General features: G+C 38.0%; 1 protein-coding gene across 2 annotated transcripts; it reads right to left on the reverse strand.

Annotated features, from left to right (window-relative positions):
* Window positions 1-48: 48 nt before the first annotated feature.
* LOC121523202 (prolyl endopeptidase-like) lies at window positions 49-25,141 on the reverse strand. Of its 2 annotated transcripts, none has more exons than XM_041807983.1 (15): window positions 24,936-25,141; window positions 16,497-16,571; window positions 16,275-16,408; window positions 16,053-16,183; window positions 15,744-15,953; window positions 15,542-15,663; window positions 14,681-14,786; window positions 11,124-11,315; window positions 6,615-6,812; window positions 5,214-5,317; window positions 4,855-4,991; window positions 1,875-1,969; window positions 1,660-1,791; window positions 942-1,098; window positions 49-647 (listed from the first exon to the last, which is right to left on the reverse strand). In XM_041807983.1, exons 1-15 carry the CDS (start codon window positions 24,939-24,941, stop codon window positions 353-355), a joined length of 2,094 nt encoding a protein of 697 aa, XP_041663917.1. In that variant the 5' UTR covers window positions 24,942-25,141; the 3' UTR covers window positions 49-352. The 2 variants fall into 2 exon arrangements, with proteins under 2 accessions (XP_041663917.1, XP_041663916.1); XM_041807982.1 differs by having other exon boundaries at window positions 24,931-25,141.
* Between the last annotated feature and the right edge of the window lie 625 nt (window positions 25,142-25,766).

Consider the following 25,766-nt stretch of genomic DNA (forward strand, 5'->3'; position numbering starts at 1 on the left):
TACTTTGATTTCAGACTTTTTTTTCATAATAAGGCATAAAGACATGAATCAAAATTCAAACAGATTTTATTGAATAGTTTTAGCCCAAAGTTAAAAATGTGTTACAGAGCATTTTGATTGGTATAGTGGTAGAAGTTGTTGTTAGAAACTGTTAGATAGAGACATTATGATTGGTATCTTCTGTTTTTTTTATATATTGTTGTAGTTGTGCTGTGCTTGCTTCATTAAAACATTGTCTAGCTTTAATTTTTTGTTGCATAAGTACATTAAAAAAACGAAGTCATCACCATCAAATTAATAAAAACCATCCATCCCAAAAATCTCCCCTCACCATTTTTACCTCTCCAATGTTTCAGTCTTTCCAGCTGAGCCCCAGTGTCTCAGCGATGAAAGAGAAGACATGCGTCTCCTCCAGGATGGCTTTGGCCGTGGGTTTCCCTGCTCCGTGTCCACTCTTGGTGTCCACTCTGACCATCAGAGGCTGACGCTGCACAGGGCTGCTTCCCACACCATACTGCAGGGCTGCGCAGTACTTCAGGGTGTGGAGGGGAACCACACGGTCATCATGATCTGCAGTCATGAGCAGCACAGCTGGGTAAGGAGGGCCGGAGTACGGAGGCTGAGGGAGATTATGGAGAGGAGAATACCTGTAGGGAAAGAAGGAAAGAAAATGTGAGGGAAGTCTCTGATCAGAGGGAGGAGACGGTCTAGGATTTAATCATGAACTCTGCTGTGATTTTTTGGCATATGTGGAAAGTGTAAAGCTGAGAACAGATCCTGTGAGGTTATAAAACGGACTGAAATAGCTGGCTTCGGCTGTGAGTTTCCTCGCTCCGTGTCCACTTTTGGTGCAAAATAAGTTTCCTTTCATTTGTTATAAAATAATCAGAAAAACGTATATTATAGACTTTTGTTGTGTCGTGGGTTTTTTTTGTTCATACTTGATGAGCCACTTGAACTGCTCAGGGTCATCAGAGCAGCCGTAGTCCGTTGTCCAGGCGTGCCCAATGGTGAATTTGTGAAACTTCAGCATATCCATCACCCCCACCTCGGCCACCGCACAGCCGTACAGTTCCGGACGCTGGTTCACACAAGCAGCTGCATATTTGGTAAAGAAAAAGTTACATCAGAGAACAGATTCACACACTTACAGAACGTCTCTTTTACTTCAATCTGTAGGACAAATTCACTCCTGAACAGCCTCGCACACACCACAGAGGAGGCGTTAGATGAGTTTGTGCAGTGCCATATGGCAGCCAGCTTTTGGTAAATGATGTGACTGAGCACTGTTTAATGTGCTGTTTAATAGCTTAATTAATTGAAGCTAAGCAGCTAACTACTGTTAGATGAATTTGACATTAGTAATTATGCCTGAGATGTAATACAAAGAATACAAAGTGCTGTGATCGAGGCAGCTGAAAGAAGAGAGGGAGCAGCGATCTAAAGCTGAAAACATGAAGACGTACTACACAAGCTTTGAGCTTTAAATTGTGTAAGACCTTGGAGCTGAGCTGTTAAAGTGTATTCCTTCAACTGCACACTTTTAACTCCTTATCTTTCACACAATATTAATGGCTGAAGTTTCAACAGTTCACCTCAAAAAACTTTTTCCTTTCTTTTATTTTCTCTCCATAAAACCAAATTTTGTCCTGCACTCACCCACTAGCAGCCCGCCATTAGAGCCTCCATTGATAGCGATGCGGCTGGCTGTGGTGTATTTCTCCTGGATCAGATACTCGGCTGCACACTGGAAGTCATCAAAGCCGTTCTGCTTGTTCCCCAGTGTGCCAGCTGCAACAAAGGAGAGAGTTTTTAAAGGCAGAGCTGGAATAACTTGCAGTGTGTTTTATCTGTGCGCTCCTCAGTGTGTGTACCTTTGTGCCAGGTGAGGCCGTACTCCCCGCCCCCTCTGATGTTGGCCACTGCAAGGATTCCTCCCAGGTGTCTCACATACATCAGGTAAGCAGCACTGACAGACAAAGACAGAGGGAGGACATAAGGTCATGTTAGTAGAAAAACATTAAAGTTCAATGATAAAACAGTAGATCATATTTATATTTTACAATCATGTTAAATTTGTTGTGTTCACTCCTGCTACTTTGAAAGTAAACTACATAACTATAGTTAACACGTCACGGTTCTGAAGAGTAAAATAAACATGAAAATAACAACACTAGTCTGTATTTTAGCCGTCACTGAAGAGTCATTGTCTGTTTACCAAACAACACTGATGCATGCTGAAGATTTTCCTACAACTCTAACATTTAGAGAACAATCAGATGCAAAGTACAAAGTAGAATCTCTGATTTGCAACCTTGATTGCAAGTTCCTGCATGTGGCTCATAAGTTCGTAACCAGCGCAGCAAACAGCATTTGATGTTTTATCAGAGATACCCTTTCCAGCTTCGTATAACCCCACTTTGGTGCACTTTGGCTCCCACCGAAGGTCACTAAGTGCAACTGCACTGTTGAAAATTATAAGAAGCTGTAATCTCCTCTTCATAGACAGCATGCAACTGTTGGCAGAGCATGGCAAAGCCAGTAGACTTGAAAAGTCCAAAAATCTTGTGGACTGAAGATTCAGTAACTAGCACTGTCGACTGATTTACAAATTCATTGATAGGTTATTTGCAGATGATGTTATAAAGCAGCAGAGAATACCCATTTGGGGGCAATAAGTGATTTCTACATGAAGAAACAAAACTAAAAAGGCCATGTTTTAAACTGTTTATGACTGTTCCAAGCACTCAAAGTCAGAAAATATAAACATTTTTTATTCTTAAGCTACTTTTGTGTCCCAAAGTAAAATATTCAGGAAGAAAAAAGGGGAAAAACCCTCACAGAGTAATGACAGCAGGCAGGAATAAAAAATGCTTCCGTCTAGAGCAGGGCTATTCAATTATAAATTCAACTGAGCAAAATCTCAAAATGAAGAAATACAGCCGGGCCGTACATGTTCAGCAGCCCAGTAAGCAGCTGGTAATGCTGAATTTCGAATCAATACAGATCAAGTTGATAAAAAATAATGCACTTTTTATTCATAGTCTCCCTTTAAAATTTGGCAACATGCGAAAAACCCATGAAAAAGTGACCCCTGAGCCGCTAACTGAATAGGCCTGGTCTAAGGCCTGGACAAGCAGTGTGACACAACACTTGTGTATGGTCCATCTCCACAAAGTGGTCAGGTTTGGTTCAGTACAGTTTGTCATGGTTTAGCGCATTTAACCCTCATCTTGCCCATATTTCTTCAGCTGATGTCCATCCAGTCTCATCCCTTTGGGACTGGAAATCTGCATTTTTTTTAAGAGATCTAGATCTTTTGGCTCCCAAATGGCTCTTCAGTCAGAACCAGTTTAGCTTTTAAATGTGGATTCATTAATGACAAAGGATTGAGGAAAGCAAAGTGGCACTCATATTGGAGCTAGCTACCATGTCTCACATTTAAGAGCCGCTTCATAGAACAGGCTTGTTTGTGAACAGCACATCATTGCTCACCCCACAAGGTTTATTCAGTTGATAGTACATCACTGTTTCAATTAAAAGCATGTGAGTGATTTTTATATGTTCAAGGGGCTTACTGAGCCCCTTAGCTTAGACAGGACTCCTCAAGACTCTTGTCCTCTTTCATCTGGCTAAATTTTGCTAGAGGTCTGCAGGACTGAGTACTTTGTGATACTGATTGCTTCAAATTGGTTAAACTGTGGGAAAAATCTTTAATATAAAGTGTAGGGATCCTACTTATGAATGTAGGAAATTTCAGATGAGAATTGCTGCGTAGAGGTCCATTCAGAGCTTTAAAGTACTAAATTTACTCCATTCACATTCATTTCTAGTGGCTGTCCCCTATTTCCTGACCCCCAAGGGACATTCTGGAACCCATGATTGTAAACAACCTATAATAGGGTTTGAATATATTAATCATGATTAATCATATATACTGATTGTATGATAAGGATTGAGTTACAGTTAGTTTTACAATTTACATTCACAGTTTACAATGTTATTACAGGTGCTGTTGTGCATTGTTAGAGCCCATTTTGGCATCATTTGGATTTATTTATTCTTTGTATGCATCGTGAGACATAACTTAGATGACTTTCTATACATTCTAAAGCTGTCAAACACGAGAAAACAATGACAACAATAACACTACAGTCTAATGTAGCACTGTAATCTGTTGTAATGACATTTTCAGGGATGTACACTTTGCTGTTGGATTGTTGCTTTCACATTGAAACACATCATATTGCTGACTTGATGGGCAAATTGTGATTGCAATTTGCAACCCCCAATGGGAACAAAGCGAGCTCAGTGTTTGACTTCATGTTACTGGTTGACAAGGCTCTAGCCAATGTGTAAAAGCATGTCCGATATCTTCTCTACTTTTTTCTTGCCTTTGTAATTCCTCTTTTTCTCCTTAGTTTTATCCATCATCATCCACTTTTGTTTCTTATGCCCAGCCATTGTCATTAATAGTACCGAGACGCACTATCTAAGTGAGGTAAACTAGTGCCATTAAAGCCAAGTATGACCTGCTTCCACAGTCACACAGTGCTACAAGCAGGAATCCGTGGTGCTCTGTGGAAACAGTGAAGAGGTCATTCTCTTTGTTAAAAGTGCTTGTTAGATCAACTTTAAAACTATTTTAAGCTGAAAAAGTTGAGTATTTTTGCTTTGAGTTGCAATAAAAGTGCATCCTTCTGAGGTGTAACTGTAATTTACAAATAATTTGTATTTCCATAGTGATACGGTAACAAAAGTTATTTGTATCTACTTATTTGATGTAAATAAAAGAATAAAGGGCTGTCACATTGATTTGAGTGAGTCTACACTGTGGCGAGTAGCTGTTCTTACTCGTAGTATGGTTGGATTGAAGCCTCAAAGCCTCCATAGCCATACAGGAAGACCGGATTACTCCCGTCCTTCACAAGGCCTTTAGAGTGTACCAAGAACATGGGGATCTTGGTGCCATCTTTACTGGGGTAAAACACCTGGAAGTTTGTTAAACAACAAATGATACATCAGCTATCACTTAAAAACATCATACACAACTTATCTAACAATAGCTGATATGACTCCAGGAAAGCAGCATCATTATATGAAAATGCAACCAGTAAATGTAATTATTAAACATGACTAAGAACAAGCTGAGACATAAAGAGAAAGCAAGAATGATAAATTACACAAGTAGATAAGATAGGACAGGATATTACCTGGTTGGTCTGATAGTCCTCTTGTTTGATTCCTTTGACCTCCACCTCTCTGAACACTCTGGGCTCGGAGTTTGGGTTGCTCAAATCACAGTGGTAAATGATACCTGAACAAAAGAGCAAAAGTCACAGGTCAAAGTTTACTTTGTGCTTAACATCTGATTGTTTACACTGAGCATTCAAAGACCAATTCCTTACAGAGCAAAACCTCTATAAACAATAATCTATGTTCATTAAAATTCAGAGTACAATATTGACAAATGTCCATGATGCTTTAAACATTTGGGATACAACTCTGCATCTCTGCTGTAATTTCTTTGTAACTCTATGGCCTAAGAAGCATAATAGCTGGTGATAACATGAGCTTTCACCCAGACTGTGTCATCAAACAGCTGGTAATATACTGCTGATGTTGTTTGGATCTTAGTCCAAAGTGCCAGTTCTAAAAATATAAAGTGGAAGTAAAACTAAACCTCAAAACAGTTGTTTTTTAGTCTAAGTAAGAGCTGTCCCAACTTTTCTCACTGAATGTCACATGCAGAAAAATATTAGGATACCTTTGCCATTTAGATGTTAGTGTATTAGCTTAGACAAACCATTAAAATTAGAAAAAAACAATCTGATGCAAGTTAAGGCGTGTTTAGTTATAGAATATGCTTAAAGAAAAAAAAACAGAAAGACGCATCTTCACCCAATCAATAATATTATTGATTTATGTGAAATGGAGAATGTATGCCTGATTATGACTGACACGGCTAAGGAAATAAGTCAGTGAGCACAAGCTCACCATTGAGAGACGATGCATAGACAAAGCTGGATTCCTATAGAAGACAGACTGCACCCTTGTCATGATTGCAATTAAGATACAATAAATAATTGGCATCTTGAGCCTTGTTACTTGGTTATCAAGGAAAATGTAGGGAATAATGATCGTTTTGAGGTGTGCATTTTTCAGCTCAAAACATACAAATATCAAGTAGCATTAAAAAATGCATTACCTGATGTTTTTACAGTGCTGCTTTCAAAATACCTTATTTTTTGAAAATAAAGGTCCTTCTGCTGAGTACAACAGTGGTGCTATTGTAAACTTAAAAGCCTTTCTGCAGGCATTTTCATGACATTTTCAAGTACTACTCAATACAAAACTTGATTATCTAATTGCACAGCCTGACATTACAGATGCAGTTAGATTAAATGTGAAGCACTATCCATGTGTTCTAGTTTGGACAACCCCTGCTGTAAGTAGTGCAATGCAGCTACAAGGCAGACATTTCTCAGGATACACGCTTTATTTCTTCCTCCAAAAAATTGCTTGAAGTGACTACGTTTATTGAGTTTAGAGTGTACAGAAGCAACTTTACTAGTATGAAATTTAAAAAAAAAGGTCAGATGATGACAGAATACCTGGTGTAGTGAAGGAGGTGAACTTGTAGAAAAGGTCCGAGTGTTTCTTCTTGCAGCTCACTCCGACCACAGTGCCCACGTCCAGCGGCAGATCCCTGATCAGCTTGCCTGTAGACAGCTCATACACCTGCAGGATGTCCTTCACATCATGGAGGTAGTTGACCAGCAGGTTGTGCTGGTTCACACAGGAGACCAAGCCTGCAGAAGAATTTAATATAGGGAAGTGTTACACAGTCATGTAAGATTTAATAACAACACTGAAACCAAGGACAACAGAAGCCTTGTTCTTCATTTCTTCAAAAAACAACTTCCTTTTCTGCTTACTCTCATACTTTATCCTAGTTATAAGGAGTTATTTCATAATACTGGGGGGGAACGACAAATTGAATGGAAATTATGGATTTTTGTGATGAAGATATTACTGTGCAGGTAGAGCTAACTGTTAAAATGAGTATCTGCTATAGATGTATTTAATGAGACATGATGAAATATTAATGTTAACCAGCAGGGGGCAATCTAACACTCAATAAACAAGCAAAAGTAGATCACACTTCTCATGAGAAATCAGTGATAAATAGAGGCTTCCTTCCTTTACGGTAACAAGACATAGTGTTACCACATCTCCATATATGGTCTTTTTTTTGTGTTCGTCATAATCACGGTTACACTGACTTTATTTCTGAATGAATGATGCAGTGTTTTACAGTCTAATGAGCAGCAGACACGTCACATTATTGAACTTATACTACCAACCACTAAATTTATTTACCAGCCACTTTATTAAAATGAGCAGCATAATGTAATGAGGTATAGTATGATAGTTACCGTTTATAGTATTTGAGTTATAGGTTTTTTAATAAACGGAAAAAATATGCATGATGTCTTGTTCATAAGATAATAAGTCTACTTTCAGGTCCTCAAATGCAGATTTAACTTTTTAACCTCAAGGTAATCATTTTATTGGTTACAGCTTATAATTTGTTCTTCTGTTTGCTTCTGCACATGTCAAAGCACTTTGAAATCCTTTGTTTTACAAATGCTATACAAATAAAGGTATTGAACTAGGGTGTTTTTATAAACACTTGTACAGGACAAGGTCAGCAAGAGAAAAGATTAACCATTTTCTTTACAGGGCTCAAAAATTAACACAAACTATAAATTTGATGTTCTCTACAGATAGGGCTCTTTGGTCAGAGGGCATTTAGGTCTACCTGGCTCTGCTTATAAGTTCAGTAGGAATAAGCTGAAATCTGAGATTCAGTTCACTGTCACAAAATCACTCTGGTACTTTTCTTTTCTTTGCCTGCCCCAGTAGCTTGTAGGTTGAGCAAGTTCACCTGACAGCTCAAATCCACCTGCATTTAGCTGGTGGTGGGAGCAAATTCCCCACCTTTATTACAAGGTGTGTATAAAAGCTGGAGAGAAACCAGCTTGATTACAGAAGAGAGGATGACTTTGGGTTTCTAAAAGACCAAGACAGCAGGCATATGCCTAATAAATGTTCCATTTTTAAACTGGATTAATATGTCTCAAGAAGTTAAAAGTAAATGAGAAAAGTCAGAGAGTATCAAATGTGACCTAAGTGTGGTCAAAAATAATATATATTACACGTACTATAAGCCAAATGTACTTGACAAGTCAAGGAAACCATATTAATTCAGGATCTCACAAACAAAAATAAGGCCCCAGGTGCTTGTAGTGAGCAAAAATTAAAATGAAAGCGTTTCCAAAAAAGGAGACACGTTATTTCTAAGAGCTTAATAAATTGGCTTGCTACACTGTATCACTACAACAACCCAGGGTTGAGTTCTTACGTTAAAACATATTACAGTATACACATATTTTTTACAGTTTTCATTACTAGAGAAATTCTTATTAAAAAATGGTAAGCTACCAAAGCTGTTTTCAGGCTTAAAGATTTAAGTTAAAAAAGTCTTTATTAGCTTAGGAATACAACTAAAAAAGCAAACATGTTTCAACCTCCACAATGTCTTCATCAGGGTGTGTTGGTAAAAAAAACAGCTTTACTCTTCAAAAGCACCTGGCTTGCACGTGGACTTTACCATGCAAGAGAGCACATGAGAACTTTTCTCTTTTTCTTCTTATTTTCTTTAGTTGTAACAGGTCATGTCTTGCCAAAAAACAGCCTTAAAAATTGAAGTATTTTTTTCTTAAACAACCTTGAAATCCCAAAGGGTTTTCTGCAAAGCTGCACACAGTGTCAGTGTTAAGTAAAATCTTAGCACTCAGCCTCATCAGCAGTTAGAGACATGATATAAAAATATTCAAAAGCTACAATGCCTTGGCTTTATCCATAAATAATTGCCTTTGTCCTAATTTGTTAACATGTGTAAAAATCACTGATCAATAAAAATCATCAACCACTTCTCCCTTTCATCCACTGAGCCTTGGTCAGCAGGTCCTCATTCACATCACAATCTGGGTTGTCAACAAATGTATTATTCTCAACATCTAAAATACTGCTGTAGTCTAGAGTCTCACTCTGGTCATTACTCAACTTTAAAAACTTTTCCTTCCATCAGCTTCCCCATGTGGTGGCCAAAGAAACTAAGTATTTTTTTATCCCGTCTGCTTTCTGTTTAATTTAGCAAATCACACTGTTGTTGTCAGTTACATCTCTAACCCCTAAAGTACACTAGATACGTGTTCGGTCCGTCTCCGCTCCAGCACGGCAATGGACGAGACGGGTTTTAGTTTTAGTCAATGAGAGAGCTTCCACCAGCTCCACTGCAGTGCATCTCTGCTCCAGCAGAGCTCCAGCAGTCCAGAGCCCTCCAGCAGCAGATACAATGGACTTTTGTTTCTGCCAGATGCAGGAGACCTGCGCGTAAATCCAGCATGGAGCAGAGTGAATGGGACAGGAAGTCTCGCCGAAACCAAATTAAAATATCCAATTAAAATAAAAATATGCCAGACTGTATTTCCTTTCACTACATCGACAAAACGTCATAATGGGGTGTAGCAGAGCCCGTAGTCAACAGGTCAGGGGAGCAAAAAGAAGCACATTTATTTATAAAGCATTACTGACCCATGGCTCATGATACAAGAAAGAATCTGCATGAAAGGACAAAACAGAGACAAATCCAAGCAAGTTTATCCTACTCCTGCAGCTCAGAACATTAGCTTCACGTGTGTTTGTTATGCTTCATAGCACTTAAGTAGTTTCTTTGCAGGTCTAGCAGTCCAGCGGTGTTGCACTTCAAACACAGTTAGTGGGTGTTGACTGACGGGGGAGCACACAGTCAAACTGCAGCGCAACCGTAATGGACCGGAGATGTAACTGGTGTATTTTAGGAGTTAGGGTCTTAAAGTTAAATGCACAGCAATGTCACTTTGGGTCTAAATGGGTTAAATTAATGCAGATATTTTAGAGAGAAAATTCTACATGTTGTACCTTTAATACACGTTTAAATGCACCAGCTGTTAACACTTAAAAGCTTGGTGGTGTGCTTTTAGTGTGTTATTTGTCAATTATAACTACTAATGCCAGAAATGTAAAATTACTACAACAGCATTAACTATACTCTGATTCACTACATTTTTACCCACCAGTCTCCACCTCTAAGTGCCCTGATGAGGATTTTAAGATGATAAAAATACAGTTATAAAAACTTACTTCTGCTTGTAGCTACATTATAGTGCACAATGGAGTTGTCCCAAAACCATTCAATCGATTTGGTTTCCATACCATGGCAGTTCCATTAACCTAATATTGGTTTATTTGTTCTGTTTAGTTATCAGAGGATGCATGAAAACTCCTAGAATGTGTAAATTGCAGAAAATACATTTGCAACATTTTGGTTTGTGTAACTTAGACAGTGTCTCTCTCTTGCTCTCTGTATGTAAGAGAATGTACGTAACTAACACCAAAACGACTTAAGAAACATCTGTTTGGCAATGTGTGAATCTGAATGAACCACCGCTGCTCTCTCTTTTGCTTGCAGAAGTTTTGGGTGTAGATATAACTGAAGATCTATTTCTAAAGCTTTTGAACTTATCAATGCAATCATTCTTTAAATGCTGAAAGTACAGAAAAAGTATTAAGGTACTGTCAGCTTTTCTACCTAAGAGTGAGATTATACCTAAAACAGAGTTTTCCCTGTTAAAACTGAGCAGACACATGGAAATTCACTGCTGTGTGAATCACTGACTTCTAGGCAGTGTTACCATAACTCAAATGAGTCATTAAAAAAGACAAAGTGCTTATGGACAAAGTTTCACTTTTTGAGCAGAGTCCCCTCTGACGGAGATGTTCAACCACAGACTCAACACTTCCCTGTGTCTGTGGTTAGACGGTCATCGAAACGTTGGGACAGAGATACAGCAAAAAGATTGAGCAAGAGTCTGAGGGCTGATTTGTGGAACTTCTTCTCTATGTTTAAGTCCTTTACGTATTTCTAGCTTGGTGGAGTTTTCACACGCTGGGAGTGACATGGACTGACTTGGCCTTCTATTGTTTATTCAACAAAATTTTCCATTGAGTCTCACCCAAGACGTCCTTGTCGTGCTGAGGTATGAGGGTAGTCCAGTGTTCCCTCTCTGGTTTCTGGATGTCGATGTTGATGAGACAGTACCGAGGAGCGTCCAGGTTCGAGCGGAACGTGAATACAGTCCCCTCATTGGTCACGTATGAGTACTGGGCGTCAAAGTTGTCCACAATTTTGACCCATGGCAGCAGACCTAAAGGAGAAGGAGAAAAAAAACAAAAACAATTATTTGATTTTCATTTTTTTTTTATCTCACAGTTGAGGTAAATAAATCTTTTAACATGCAAAGAGAACCCACTTCCTGTTTGAATAAAGATGCAAAATACATTTTTGCAGCGAAAACATCACAAGTCCTCTTAATACAGGATCATTTTTGCCAGAAAATAAGGCTACAAATTCAGATTTCAAAATCTCAATTTTTTTCTCAAGTAAACCTGAGTCACTGCATTGCAGTCAGATCCTCATGTGTTGATACAGCATGATTGTTTTTGTGACAGAGGTGTACAAGTAAATGTGATTTCTGCGATTGTCTAAGAACAGCTTACTCATACACAGAAACATCTGGGGCGCAATTAATACAGAGTTAAAAATATTTTACTCAAATAGAGTCCAATTTATTCTTTTTTGAGAGTATATATTACAAGCCACCAGAGTTTGAGTAAAACACAGATACAATTCTGCTGGAGTAAAACTTAAACCACACCCACTCAAGTCTCAACTCAACTGCCATCACTCATGGACGTCATGGCTGCAGATAATCCTTGGCAATCAAGAGCTACACACCTGGCGATGAACCATCAGACTGCTGCGTACAACAGCTTCTAGTCAGGTAACCTGGCTCCTCTTCAACATTTGAATCTAGTTATTTTTCAGTGAGTTTTGCCTCCTTTTTTCCTCTTTTTTGCAGTGTCTCCATCTCTCTGCCAGTGATTCTGCCAACTACTAGCCCGTACACTCACCATCATTTGCATTATTGATGCATAATAAACCATTTTAACCTTACTGCCTCATCTCGTGCTCTGCTACTGGGTTCTTGTCATATGTTCATTACTATTGTTTCAATAATATCAGAAGACTATGTCTAATATTTATATAAAGGTAAAAAAAAACCTCTTTTGGGCATGCCAGTAGTCGAGTGGTTAAGGCGCGCACCATGTACGCCCCCCGCTCTCTTCCCTGTTTCCAACTCTATCCACTGTCCTATCTAATAAAGGCAAAAAGGCCAAAAATAAATCTTAAAAAAAAAAAAAACTCTTTTGTTGTTCCACCATGTAAAGGTAGAAAGGTGACAGAATTATCTATTAAGACAAAATAGCTCTATAATTAATAAACTATCTTTAATATTACAATAGCCATAGAGTTGTTTTTATTTTATTTATTATGGAGTATATAATAATCTTTCAGAGTTAAATAAAAACACTTTTAGCGTAAAAACAATTCTGGAAACTTTCCTCTGCATGCAGAGTAAGTTTTACTCCAAAAAACTGGGACCAAATGTTACTTTTCAGAGAAAAATTGTATTAAATTTGAGCAAAATCTACTCAGGTAAATTTACTGTGTACACAGGACATGTGGACTGTAATGAGAGTGGATATTAAAATTAAAACAAAAACTTTCATACCAACGAAACTTGGCGATAATTCTCAGAAAGGTTAAAGGACTCTGACCTTTTCCCATTGCACAAACTCTATGATGTGGTAAGGATCCAAGTTCTTAGAAAGCTATGTAGGGGGGAGTTTTTTTTTTTGTCTGTTACTCCTACAGAGTAAAAACTGCCATCGAAACAGGAACCTCAAGTGACATGGGGAGATAGGGGCCTAGTAGGTAGAGTTGTCGTCTTGCAACTGAAAGGTCGTGGGCGGCTCCTGCTGTCACATGTCGATGTGTCCTTGGGCCCAGAGGTGTGATGGCCATTTGAGTAGTCAGATGACTAGAAGAGTACTATAAAAACTCAAGTCCCTTTACCATTTACCAAAAGCTTGTGCTTACTGGTTTTAAGTGAGTAAATGCAGCACTGGCCATGTCCATTTTTAGAAATGCATGTTAAATGCAAAATCTAACTCCCTGCCACTTTTAGTTAAGATTCATTTTTGGGCTTTCGCGCTTTTATTCTGAGAGGACAGTGGATCGAGTTGGTAATTGGGTAAGTGGGGAAAAGAGCCCCAGGCTAGATTTGAACCTGAGCCATTCGCCACTAGGTTAGGCCACTCGGCTACCAAGTGACATAAAATCTTTGACTTGCTACAAACATATAGTTTTAACCACAGAATCCACAGTCTTGCTATTGAAAAACAAACAAAACGATGATCAAGAGAAATAAGGGGCTACTTTCAGGTTGCTTGTTTCAAGCAAGAGAATGGTTCAAACTTTTTTCCACTTAAGAGATTTCAAAAACAGACTGTGCCTTATATGCTGGGGCAACATATATTGTGGATTTTACATTAACTCTGAGGAAAAACTATGTTTGGGTATGCATTATTTTTTAGTTTCATATCGAAAGTCAGACCCTGGTTATCATGATAAGTCCAGGGTGTATATCTGCTCTTTTAGTAAAGTGTCTTACGATAACTTTTGTTATGAATTGGCACAATAAAGTAGGGCTGAAACGTTTCCTCGAATTATCCGGGTGATTTGAATCAAAAAATTCCTCAAGGCAAATTATCTGCCTCGAGGCTTCGCTTAAATCAGTCCTGTACCCATACATGCCCATGCTGTAGCCGGGACATTGCACGCTGTGTGTTGCACGGCGTGCTGTGTTTCGTACAGATGGCTATTTGTGTGGCACAGCGCACTTGTTTTTGCTGTTACTATAATGTAATATACATGATTTGAGGCGTGAAAATCATGAGGGAAGAGAAGAGAAGTTGATGCAATGATGTTTACAGGCACGCGTCCTGCGTTTTTACGCAGCCACTGGGATCTCCGAGTTGATCTCGTCTGCATGACTTCAGGGAATTTCATAAACTTCTCTGATTGACCCGATGGTTTCACAGAACACCGTCAGGCTTCACGATCCAAGTCCTGTTTTGGTGCTTTCCCTCTCTCTCCCTCTCTCTCTCTCCTGCCAGCGCATGTTATACATTCAATTATAAATTATTTAAATTCAGCTCACCAACGTCTAAATTGCAATGTTTCTTCAAAAAGTTTCAGCATCCCGAATAATTTGATAAGACTTATACTGATAATGTATTGACACCAATAAAATGGAAACATGCTATTGCCACAGACATACTGAGACTAAATAGGTTAAAGTTCATCATCATACAGTCATACATTTTTTTGCTCTCAAATGCTAATTTTTGTTTGATACTGAAAAAGTTTTGTTTGAATCTTTTTTGACACAAATCTCATTCCATACCTCAGACTGTTTGTCTCTCTGTTAAGGCTTGAAAACATAGTTTACAGATTTCTATTCTTTTTTTGCAGCAATTTATGACTCACACAGGTAAAAAAAAAAAGGTCAAAACATGGCCCCAAATTCACAGAGAGCCTATAATGCAATTTGAAAAAAAATATTTGTATTTAATATTTGAGTTGAAAGTTTATAACAACACAGACCTGTTATTCCGTTGGGGAGTGATTGAAGGTCACAGTACCACAGCCGGTTGACGGGCTCACAGCCTTCAGTGATGGACAAAACAACATAACGACCGTCATCTGAAACCTGGCAAGATGACATAAGGTAAAGGAGCAGAACAGAAAAACAAAGCCAGACAGAAAAATAAGTGAGTCTGTGAATGATATTGTTGCCACAACTTTTTGGGGGGTTTAACTTCGATGGACTGCAGTGGGTTTTTCCTCCACCCTTTAGGGCAAGATAGATTTGCATGGTACCCTAATAGAAGGGTGCAGAAAAATTAGGACAGCTTTTTGAGATTTATTTTGGGCCTAAATTCAGAAAGGACAGGTCAGTGTATAGTGTAGGAAAAAAAAGAGAGAGTGGGGAGAGTGTTTGATATAGAAAGTGAGATCTGAGCTGCCAACTTGGAAGACTGGCTTTTGTGTATGGGGCACAGCCTAACTGCTCAGCCTCCTTGCCCCACCTTCCCAAGTTTTGACAATGGGAATGCATACAATTGTGTACTGTACTGAACTATATATATATATACTACATATACTATTTAATTAAAAATATATACTATTATATAATATTAAAAATATAATAAAAATATATACTATTTATACGATATAATTCTACCATAAACAGATGACACTCCAGACAAATGTATTACCCTTCGGGGATAAATAAATTGTATTGTATTGTATTGAACCAGACTGCTTAGTGATAACACAGTATCAGAAAAGTTCTAGTTAAAAAAATTGGAAGAACCCTTTGAATAAACCTCAAATGGATTGTTAAAAAAAACTCGACAGGCATTAGAAGATTATATTAGTGATACAAGAAAACTATGGACTCACAGTGGCTGCACTTTTCCACTTGGGATGTTCAGGAAACTCTGCAACCAGGATGTCCTCGGACTGTTCAGTGCCAATGACATGGTAGTAAAGCTTCTGGTTAAGGTTGGTGGTTGTCTCCGTGCCTTTAATAAAGCCCACAGTGGTTAGATATTGAATGCATCTAACTTAATGAATCATTTTATTCTTTGTAACTCTTCCTTACCATCACTTTTGCCTTCCTGGCGAGGGTAACAGTTGTAAAAGATCCCTTTAGCATCATGAGTCCAGGCCAGGCAGCTGAATTTAATCCTCTCCAGGACATCAGGTAGGGGGCTGAGGTCATCAGCCTTCATGAAGCGCATCGTCACCCAGTCTGAACCGCTGCTGCTCAAACCGTACGCAAAATACTCGCACTCCTCTGACAGACGGCCCACTGTATGGAGAGATGGACAGAGAGAAGAGTGAGAGTCAGCAATCTACATCTTTCTTTTGCCTCAGTTTGACTCACTACACTGTTTAATGTTTGGCTTACTCCTCAGAGCAACAGTGCCATCTTCAGAGAGCGTGTTGGGGTCAAAGAATATAGTCGAAGGCCCATCCAGAGAGTCCTGCACATAAAGCACATCCTGGTTCTGGAGACCTTTGTTGTGAGAGTAGAAATACCTAGAAATAACACAGGATATTGTGTGAAAACATTTCCTCATCTATATCTGTATGGGAAGTCATGTTTTAGTCCCTTGAATTTAGGCAGCACCTATTCCCTCTTTTATAAGGGCAGCTGTATTTGGGATGGTCATAGAGCTCAGTGAGACGCTGGTGGAATTGAGCCCGGACGGCACACTGCTCCAGGTACGGCATGGTCAGTTTGTTCTGCTCCTCCACAAAGGCCTGAGATGCACAAGAAGAGACAAGAAGGATGATATCTACAGAGTTCTACGCCAGAAAAAAAGCTTATCTTTCTATTATCAACACGCACCATTGTTTCTGCACTATCCGGGTCCTCCAGCCACGCGTAGGCATCACAGATCTTATTTCCATGGTAGTCATCCACCTGTCAGAAAGGTAGAAAAGTTAAGCAGGAATGAAACAAAAACACATCGATCAATTCATGCATAGAGATTTATTTCTTGTGCTGCACTTTGCTGTGTTTGTGAATTCATTTCAGTGGAAACCAGGAGGATTTAACATGGTATTACTATTTGGCATGCTGTTGCCACTTTGGATGCATTTAGAATCCTTCTTCATAAAAACAACAGCTGGATTCAGGTCAAATTCTTGGGAAACCTGTGCCCTACTTCACAGGAAACTGAGCCTAAAAAAAACACAAGGCCATAGTGAGAGTGATACACAAGAGTTGTTTTTCTTCAAACTTTGACACAGTCAGTAGTTGTTACATAAAGGTTGGTTAATTTTTGAGAATGCAGTGTAAGATCTGACCTAAAAAGGGGGAGGGAGGGAAAAGTACATATTCATACTGTAGTTTATAAGATTCTAACATAGATATGCAATGTTCATGGCATTTCTGGCATATAAAAAAAAAACCCATTCACCCTCTCTGTGTCACCATACAAGTCAAAATTTTGGATACTTTGATACTTTTTTGATACCACATGTTTAAAATATTGGTTCCCAACCTGGGGTCCAGGCACCTTGGGGGGCTGGACAAGATCTCAGAGGGGCATGGAGCTCTGCCTGCTCTGTTGTTGTCAAAATTAAATGTACATGTATTTTTTCAAATCATGATTACAAACATGACATATATGACGGTTTATTGTGGTCACCCTAAAAGCAAAGAAAAATTAGAGATCTGCTAATTTTTTATTTTAAAACAGTTGCATTTATTTTTAGAAGAATCATGATATTTACGAGGCTATAACGTCATACATTAACATTTTTAAAAAATCCAAAATTCAGAGTTTAAAAAGTCATACATTTTGACATTATAGACTCAAAAACCAAGTTTTACATCCAGAAATTTATGACATTGAGTAAAAAATTTCCAAGAAACCATGATGAAAACAGTGGCTGGATAGCCCCATTTTACAAAATGTCTCTTCTAAGTCCAGATGATAATGATAATTTGATGATTCTGGGCTAAAACCACAAGTATTTCCAAAATGATCAGTCCCAATAAAAAGTATAATTTTATTAGCCTCTCATTTCAGTGCTTGTGCAAGATTGACTTACTTTGATAGGATTTTTTTTAAAGAAATCGACTATTTTCAACTCTATAAACTGAAAAATGTTAAGTTTTGGTTTAAATTACTACTTTCAAAATAAAAACAAATTTTTCTCAATATATGAATTTTTAAACATGAAAAATTTTATTTTTTTTCTCTCAAAAATGAACAGATCCTCTTTTTTTATTCTTTAGAGTGGCCCTATATACCATCATAATAACAGTTTATAGATAGCCTAGATCTTTTGTCAAGAACAAGTGGATGAAGGTGTATTATGTTGGGATTTTGTCAATGAAAACAGTTCAAATCTACGTGTAATTTTTCCAAGTGGGTCCAGGGGGACTTCTCTTAGATATGAGTAAGATGGGCCCTAGGGAAAAAAGGCTGAGAACCACTGCTTTAAAGGATACAATATATGTTGTTTTTTTAATTTGACAGTACCCAGATAACCAGAGTTTTGAAGAAAAAACAAACATTTGTATTTCAACCCACAGATGCCACGAGTGGAGAGAAGAGAAGGCATCTGGCAACAGGTGATCGAATGAGCTGCTGTCCTCAGAGTGGTAATTGAGACAGCTGTCTCACAGCGGTTAATCTAAAGAAGTTAGAGGCACACCAAAACCCCTACAAATGCATGAAGGAAGATTCGGGATTTGGTTCAATTGATGCAGATGTGCCTCTTTCTGCCTCTCTTTTCTGCCCTCTCTCACAGACTCTGTCCACATTAACTGTATAATCCACTGGTCAGCCAGGGTTTTATTTTGTCCCTTTAGTGCTAAGGTTTGCGTCTGTTACAGAGAAAGAGAAGAGCAGGGAAGAGAGACAGCAATGTCTCCTGGTCCTTAAAATGCTTCCTTTACATCCCGTCATCCCTGATGACAGCCTCACATCCCTGCACAAATACTGACACTCATAAAAAACCTAAAAAAGACAAAAATCACAAATTACAGACAGAGCAGAATCACCGCATACCCTTTCTCAGCTTAATGAAGATAATTCAAAGGAAAAGTTGGATTTAAGGCAGGCCGTATACAATATATTATGACAGGAAAATCTTAGATATTTTGCCTTTTATTTTCATTAACAGTATTTCAGATTTTGGTATATCTTTACTGTTTACTGAACCTTTCTGATGTGTGAGTTGAAAACATAAAAATATCTAATTTTGGCATTCTTTTGTTTCCAGGAGATCATTTTGTTGCAGCGGTATCAAAACAAGTACCAATGTTGGTTGGCACAATAAGAATTGTATCAAAAGTAAATTTATTGCATCGTGACAAGCCCTGAGCTTCTTAACCTGAAAATGTCAGTGCTGCATCAATCACTTCACTGCTGTATCTTCTTTGCCAAAATTCTCATGTGAAGATCTGACACTCCTTTCTTGTTCCAAAGAAGTTTTAGCCCACTACTTGGATGCAAATCAATATATCGCAAAACAGGTTTTGGGGTGCGTCTACACGGGTACATTGAGTGACTGCCTCTAAACCAAACCAGATATGGTGCCAGGATTACAACTTTAAATAGACCTACGTAATTTAGGCAGGGATGTTGATGTCAGAAGCTTAAACCATTTCCACTATTTATAGACTACCATGTTCTATTTTTCAAAGAAAATGCTGGCAATGTTTGACACAATTATCCTAAGATAGAGAAAGCACTTTATGTGCAGATAAGGCTGTCATGAGTCATCGTATTAATTTATTAATTGGTGCGAGTATGCAGCTCTTATTGCATAAATTGAGAGGTTGAATCTTGTTCAATTTCAGTTACTCAAAAAAGCCATAAATCAATCTTAAGAGCGCTGTTCTTTGATGGCGCAGCTTATATGAGCTTCAAAACTGTTTGTTTTTTGCTCTAAAAACAGATCAGTCAGGGACATTCAGTACTAACTTCAGCCTTTCCTTTTTTGTTTCTGTTGCTGTATTTGAGTCATAATGAAATGTTAATCCAGTTATAAAAACAACACAGCTTTCTCAGGAAATTTAGTGTAAAACAAAGCACTGTAAAAGCCACTTAGTAAACCTTACTTTAAAAAATGGAAACTGAAAAAAAAAACCTATATAAAAATAACTTTTAACCTCAGTAAACTAGATACTATGTGGTGCATATACCAATAAATAACTATAAATAACTTGCTGTACAAGTACAAGTAATATCCATTTCATAACAGCAGGCAATTTCAAGTACAATCAACCACTTTAAGTTATATCAATTCAGTTTTACTTGTACATTTAAGTTGGGTTAACTTATTTTTTTAAGTTAAACTATTTTCTTAAACACTTAAGAATTCTGTCTAAATCAAACTCAAAAACAACATTTTTAAGTACTTGTCATCGGCTACTTGTCCTCCATCCACTGCACTCCTTATTTCTATCACACACAGAACTTTAATCTTGAAGCTTAATGCCACTCAAGGTAGGCCAACTTTAGTGACTACAAGTGACCGTAACTCAAAGGTGCCCACTGAACCAGGAAGTTCTCTTTCATCATGTTCAGTATACCATACATTGTGTATTGTGGTTGCTCCCCACAAGTGAGACTTGTCTGACTGAGTCAGTAACTTCACTCATGCTGCAAAAGCGTCTAATGCCCACAGATATTCTGGGAAGACTGCAGATTAAGAGATAGTCAAATACTTTTAGACCAAAGACAAAAATGATTAGAATTTCTGAGTACTGTTTACTTAAAACTAAAAAGACATATTGAACTTGATTTTAAAGTTTAAACTGCTCTTATCTTTCAAACAACCTTCAACTGTTAGGTCTTACAGTGCAGAGCAGTTGTGTGATTTCTTGGATACAAGTAAATTAAATTGGGTGCACGTTTTCTCCTCTGTACTACTTTATTCAGAAATGCCAAAATGGGAAAACAGAAGATTGTTATGCTCTGCCCTATGCAAACATAAACACATTTTTTAGGATTTGCACAGCATTAAAAGGCTGCAGACTAGGGCTGAACGATTATGACAAAAATCATGATGAATTGAACTTTTTACCTCGAGTATGATTAATGAACAATTATTCCATCCCCAATCTCTGACTCTGTTTGTTCTGTAAATATTTGTATGATTTTAGAACAAATACCTGAAAGGATCATGCACAGATAAACAATTTATGGTTATTATGGAAACAATTAAAATAAAAACACACATAAGCTGAAATGAAAATGTTTTTTGTAAAAAGTAAAAGTTTTCAAGAAAAGTAGAAAATAAACAACTTCTATTTCTTGGTACTGTTGTATAAAAAGTACAAATATCTTTGCTGCTCTCATTTCACAGTTGGCTCCATGTTTGAGTTTTAGCTGACTTGAAGGGATGGTGTCACATGAATAGTACTTCTTCTTTACTTGGGTTTCCAGCAGGCTACGTGCCTTCTGACACATGGGTTCCTATCACATGACAACACAGCCAGGAGTTTGTTTTTAAGGGGACATGTATTAGTAGAGAGAATTATGAGGGAAAATTTGAAATAATTGACACAGCAGGTTTACATCGGTTAGAGCCTCTAAATGAAGGTTTTGATTATTTTTCGATTAATTGCCCAGCTCTACTGCAGACTTCTTACAATCAGAGCAAATATGCTTTTCTAGGCCTTAAGATACCTAGGCCTTACTTTTTAATTTCAAAATCATCAAAGGAGCTGTACGAAAGTTGTAATCACAGAAATTTTGTGTTTTCCTCATTTATGGAAAACGTGGCTCAAGCACATCCTCAGACCGCTCAGACTGTGAAATTTCTTCTTCCTTTTGTGCTTATTTGAGTGTTGCTTTTACCTGGTTACCGCCACCTACTGGACTGTGGTGTGAATCAGCAAAGCAGCATCCCAGCCCTTAGATGTTATTTTTATACTTTAAGTTGACTGTATTTGAAATAACAGTTAAATGGTAACGTAAACTTAATTTGTGTGATTCTGGATAGCTATCAGGGATTACAGTGTGTGGATGAGATTGATGAAGTAAAGTTGGTGACTAAACTTTAAGAAGGTTTTTGACCTTTACCTGGTGAGAGTAGATTCTCTCCTCTCCACATGTAGCTCTCTCTCTGTCCCTCACAGATCATCTGCTGCTCAGCAGAACAATGTGTGCAAGGACATGAGTATTAAAAGCCTGGGCGTTTAGCAGCCAGATGTGACTGGTTATGGCTTCATATACGGTAGCTACAAGGAGTTATTTAAGGCATTAATAGAATTCAAAGAATAATAAATCAATTAAAGTATAAGCAAGGAAAGCCAGTTATCTCCTAAATGTTTAGGGTGGATAAAATGGACAAGTAGGTGGGAGCAGGCCAATAAGGCCCACCCATAACCCTGTGCCTACACCACACTATTTAGAGGAATAAAAGTTGATTTTGTTTACCATAAAGGAGGCACCTGGTGACAATCATTCAAAGCTACATAAAAAGTCTTTACAAGCTGTCAATAGCATGGATTCCAAACCTGGTGGGGCACCTTTTATAAAGAGGATTTTCCTCCTTTTTCTGTTTCACAGTGAAGTCATATTTACTGACTTTGTCGTTCTACAGTTATCATTTTTCATAAAAGCTTAAAAGGCTTCTTCCTTTGTGTTTTGAAGTTGCATCAAAATATGTGTTATCTCTTTCATTGTATGAGAGTAATTTAAAGTATCAGAGAAAGTAAATATTTGATCGGCAATGGATTAATATAAATGAATAAAACATCAACACTCTTAGACTCAAGAACCAAATTTCAACATCAGGCATGCTGTGTTTGTTTACCCCAGTAATTTTATGTGTTTAAAAAGGAAGATCAAAAATTCTGGGTGTTTGATGACTTTGCATTTTTCTTGCCAGAGGTGTAGTCTGCCTGAAACAGAAGTAAACTCACAGGTGATTTCAGCTGGCAGCCTGACTCTAATGATGTCATGTAAAGGTTCATAGGAAAGGTGTTCTATCAATAAGGGAAACTGTGCAAGTTTGAAAAACCGCACTTCCTTTGACCTCATAATTAAATCTTTGTTCGTTACGTCTATAATTTCTTTGTGTCACTGTTTGTCATCAGTAGTAAACGTGCTCCTGTGTTTCACTTCAGTATAAGACTCATCAAATACACATCTTCCCATTTTAGGGGGCATTTCCATTTGCTGTGTGCAAGATCTGCAACTGCTGCACCTTCAGGTCTGTTTGGCCCTAAAAGGTTCATTATTTATGGTGTATCAGATAAAACAGCATATGTCTGCCGTGTCAAGTGGAAGAATATCAGCCATAATAAAGACATAAATGCAGGGTCGTAGTTTCTACTGTGGACACTGAGGTCATGTTCTCATTTGTGGGTTATAATCATCTTGAGAAGAGTCACACAGAAATGACATATGGTGGATTTTAAAGGCTCTTTCTGAAGCTCTTACACTGTTGTTAGATATTAACACCAAACAAATTTCACTAAATAAGCGCTGAAATAGTAACAAAAGGAACAGGAAATGATGATAGTTAACTGGCACACAATATAACGGCAAGATAATATAATAATTGACTTTATTAGCTCCGAAAGTTTTGTCATTGGATTTCTAATCTCCCTAAAAGTTTTGCAAAAGATAACAAGTAAAGATGGGCTGCTCTATACCGTCCACGTCTTTAACTTGTTATAAATTTAGAAATCCTGCCAGCTGCTTGCAAAGCATTCTGGGTTTGCTTTCAGCATTAACCAGGAAGGCCTCTTTAGGCAGCTTTTCTTTGTCATTATGAGAAATTCTTCCATGAAACAAAAACAGTGGTTCACTGTTTAGCAAACACACCTTAAGGAGTTCAGTTTTTGTTGAAAAGACTCCACAAGTCAAAACAGGAAGCAAGCATCTCCTCCTGACTTGAAAGTGTTTGGTGGGGCCACACTGTAATGGGGGTAATTGGGTGGGGGGTGTCCAGAATAGGGATGAGTATCAAAATCCAGTACAAATACATCCAATACCTACTGTACCGAAAAGCAAGATAGATTTTGATGCTTGATTTCGGTACCTCACCACCCCAATTTGTTCGCCGTCACTCCAAAGAAAAGGCACGAAATACGTTAGGTGACTGTTTCATTTGCTTAAATGTTGTATTGGCGTCTTATTTCTAAATAATTTACAATATTGAGACAGCTTTTATTGAGCTTTTAAACATGTGTTCAAAGTTTCCTTTGAAACAGTCTCAGCCCAGAGGTTGAACTCAGGTCTATTTCCTTTATTATAGTGAGGAAGGCACATCAGCAAGGTATTCTTGCTGTTTCCATGGCGATTAAAGGTTTTGTTAGACAGGCCCCAGATTTGAGGGAAATCAGCTTGTGGTTCTGCTCTCACTGTGCCAACGTGTGAGACTGTGCAGTCGTACATGTCACATATCCATCTGGCCAGATGGAAGCAGCCGGTCAGGCCTTGTCTGGCTTTTGGGTCCCCCTTTACTCTGCAGGAGAAATGGTGTATGATCAGGGTGTAAGTCGACCAGACTTACAAGCCAAGCAACTCCAAATTTGTGTCTGAACTGGCTGTTACTACACAAAATCTCACTGTGAACGCCTGGCTTAAGTCAGGATGGCCACCATGACAACAAATAAACCGTTGCACAATCAAAGTTAGTGGTAAACTTGGTTAAAATTAAACATTGTATCTATATAAAGGCCCATCTAATTTAGTGTTTAATCACTTTATTGTATAAAATATTTAACTTTTATTAACTTAGAATTACTTTTAATTACACATACAGAGAGACCTTTAAATGTCCCGCTGCTTTTTTAATCAAGATCAGTCCTATAACCTTTGAAATAAAAACCGGTTCAAACCAGTTTGTCTCTATGAATCTTATTCCCACAGGCAATGATATGAAAACAGAAAGGCATTGCCTATGTTTTCAGTGCAATAACTCTATAAATATGAAGGGACTATAAAGTGTCAAATATAGTGCTCCACCACACCGTGTTATGGGGGACAGGAGTTTCGATTACAGGAAGGGCGCTGACTCACTCAAACAACGGTAAGTTGTGGTCATAAAAAAGCCGCACTAATGCTTACTGCGCTACACAGGCTGAAAAACAGAAAGCCGAGTCATGGACATACTGTACCAAGGGGACGTTGTTTCATGTGACTCAAATTTAGGCTTCAAAGTTTTGTTTTTGTTTCCTCGTTCACTTTGCCTCTCTGACCCTCCACCCATGTGATTCGCCTTTCTCTTCCTGGTCTCGTTTCTCCTTCATGTGTGCTCGCGACACAAAAAGCTACAGAAAGTCTTCGCACAACGACACTGACCTTACTCTCATCTCTTCGTGCAGCCGGATACTTAAATGCCATGACGGAGTTTCTTTTAGTCTTCCTGGGTCGCCCTAGGGTTACAGACTTATCTATTTACCGCTTTTCTCTTGTTTGGCGTGTCCGCTGAGTCAAAGAGTGGCGGGGAGTGAAAACGAAAGCATTTTTTCCTCTGACACGTTTGTACAAACCGCCTGCTGCGCCTGTTCGCTACCCAGGAAATGATGCGTCACCAGGGCAAGTGATGGCATACGTAACAGGCAGCGTGTGCACGCGTGCCTTTTATTTATTCAAATAAATCATGTGATTAGGTGTTATATCTTATTCTTACACAATGCAACGAAATTACGATACGGTACAACCTGAGTTAAAAAATACGTCTATAATTAATAAAAGCTCTGTAGTATAACAGAACAAAAATAAAACAATATTTAATTTTTAAAAATAGAATAAATAATACCGCAAATAATACAGAATATTACAATATGATCCAATGTAATTAAATTCATTAATTGACTGACTTTCTTTTTTACTTTGATGTCTTAATTTACTGAGCTGAGTGTGACTGTGAATGATAACATGCAGATCATTTCTAACGTAGCGATTTAAAGGTGGCACTATTTGTAGTTTTTTAAAATAAGAATATTTTTCCTTTTTTTTTTTTAATCTAAAACATAAACCATTTAAACTAACCTATGTAAAACATAAACCTTTTAAAGGTACATTTTGCATCGAGGTAAAAGTAATAATTTTAGTTTGCCAGGTCCCTTTGAGATCAGAGATCACTCTTTAAGTAAGACCTGACCAAAGATGGCAGCAATACACAGTTTCAGCAA

This window comes from Cheilinus undulatus, linkage group 16 (genome assembly GCF_018320785.1).
Source record: "Cheilinus undulatus linkage group 16, ASM1832078v1, whole genome shotgun sequence".
Classification (NCBI taxonomy): domain Eukaryota; kingdom Metazoa; phylum Chordata; class Actinopteri; order Labriformes; family Labridae; genus Cheilinus; species Cheilinus undulatus.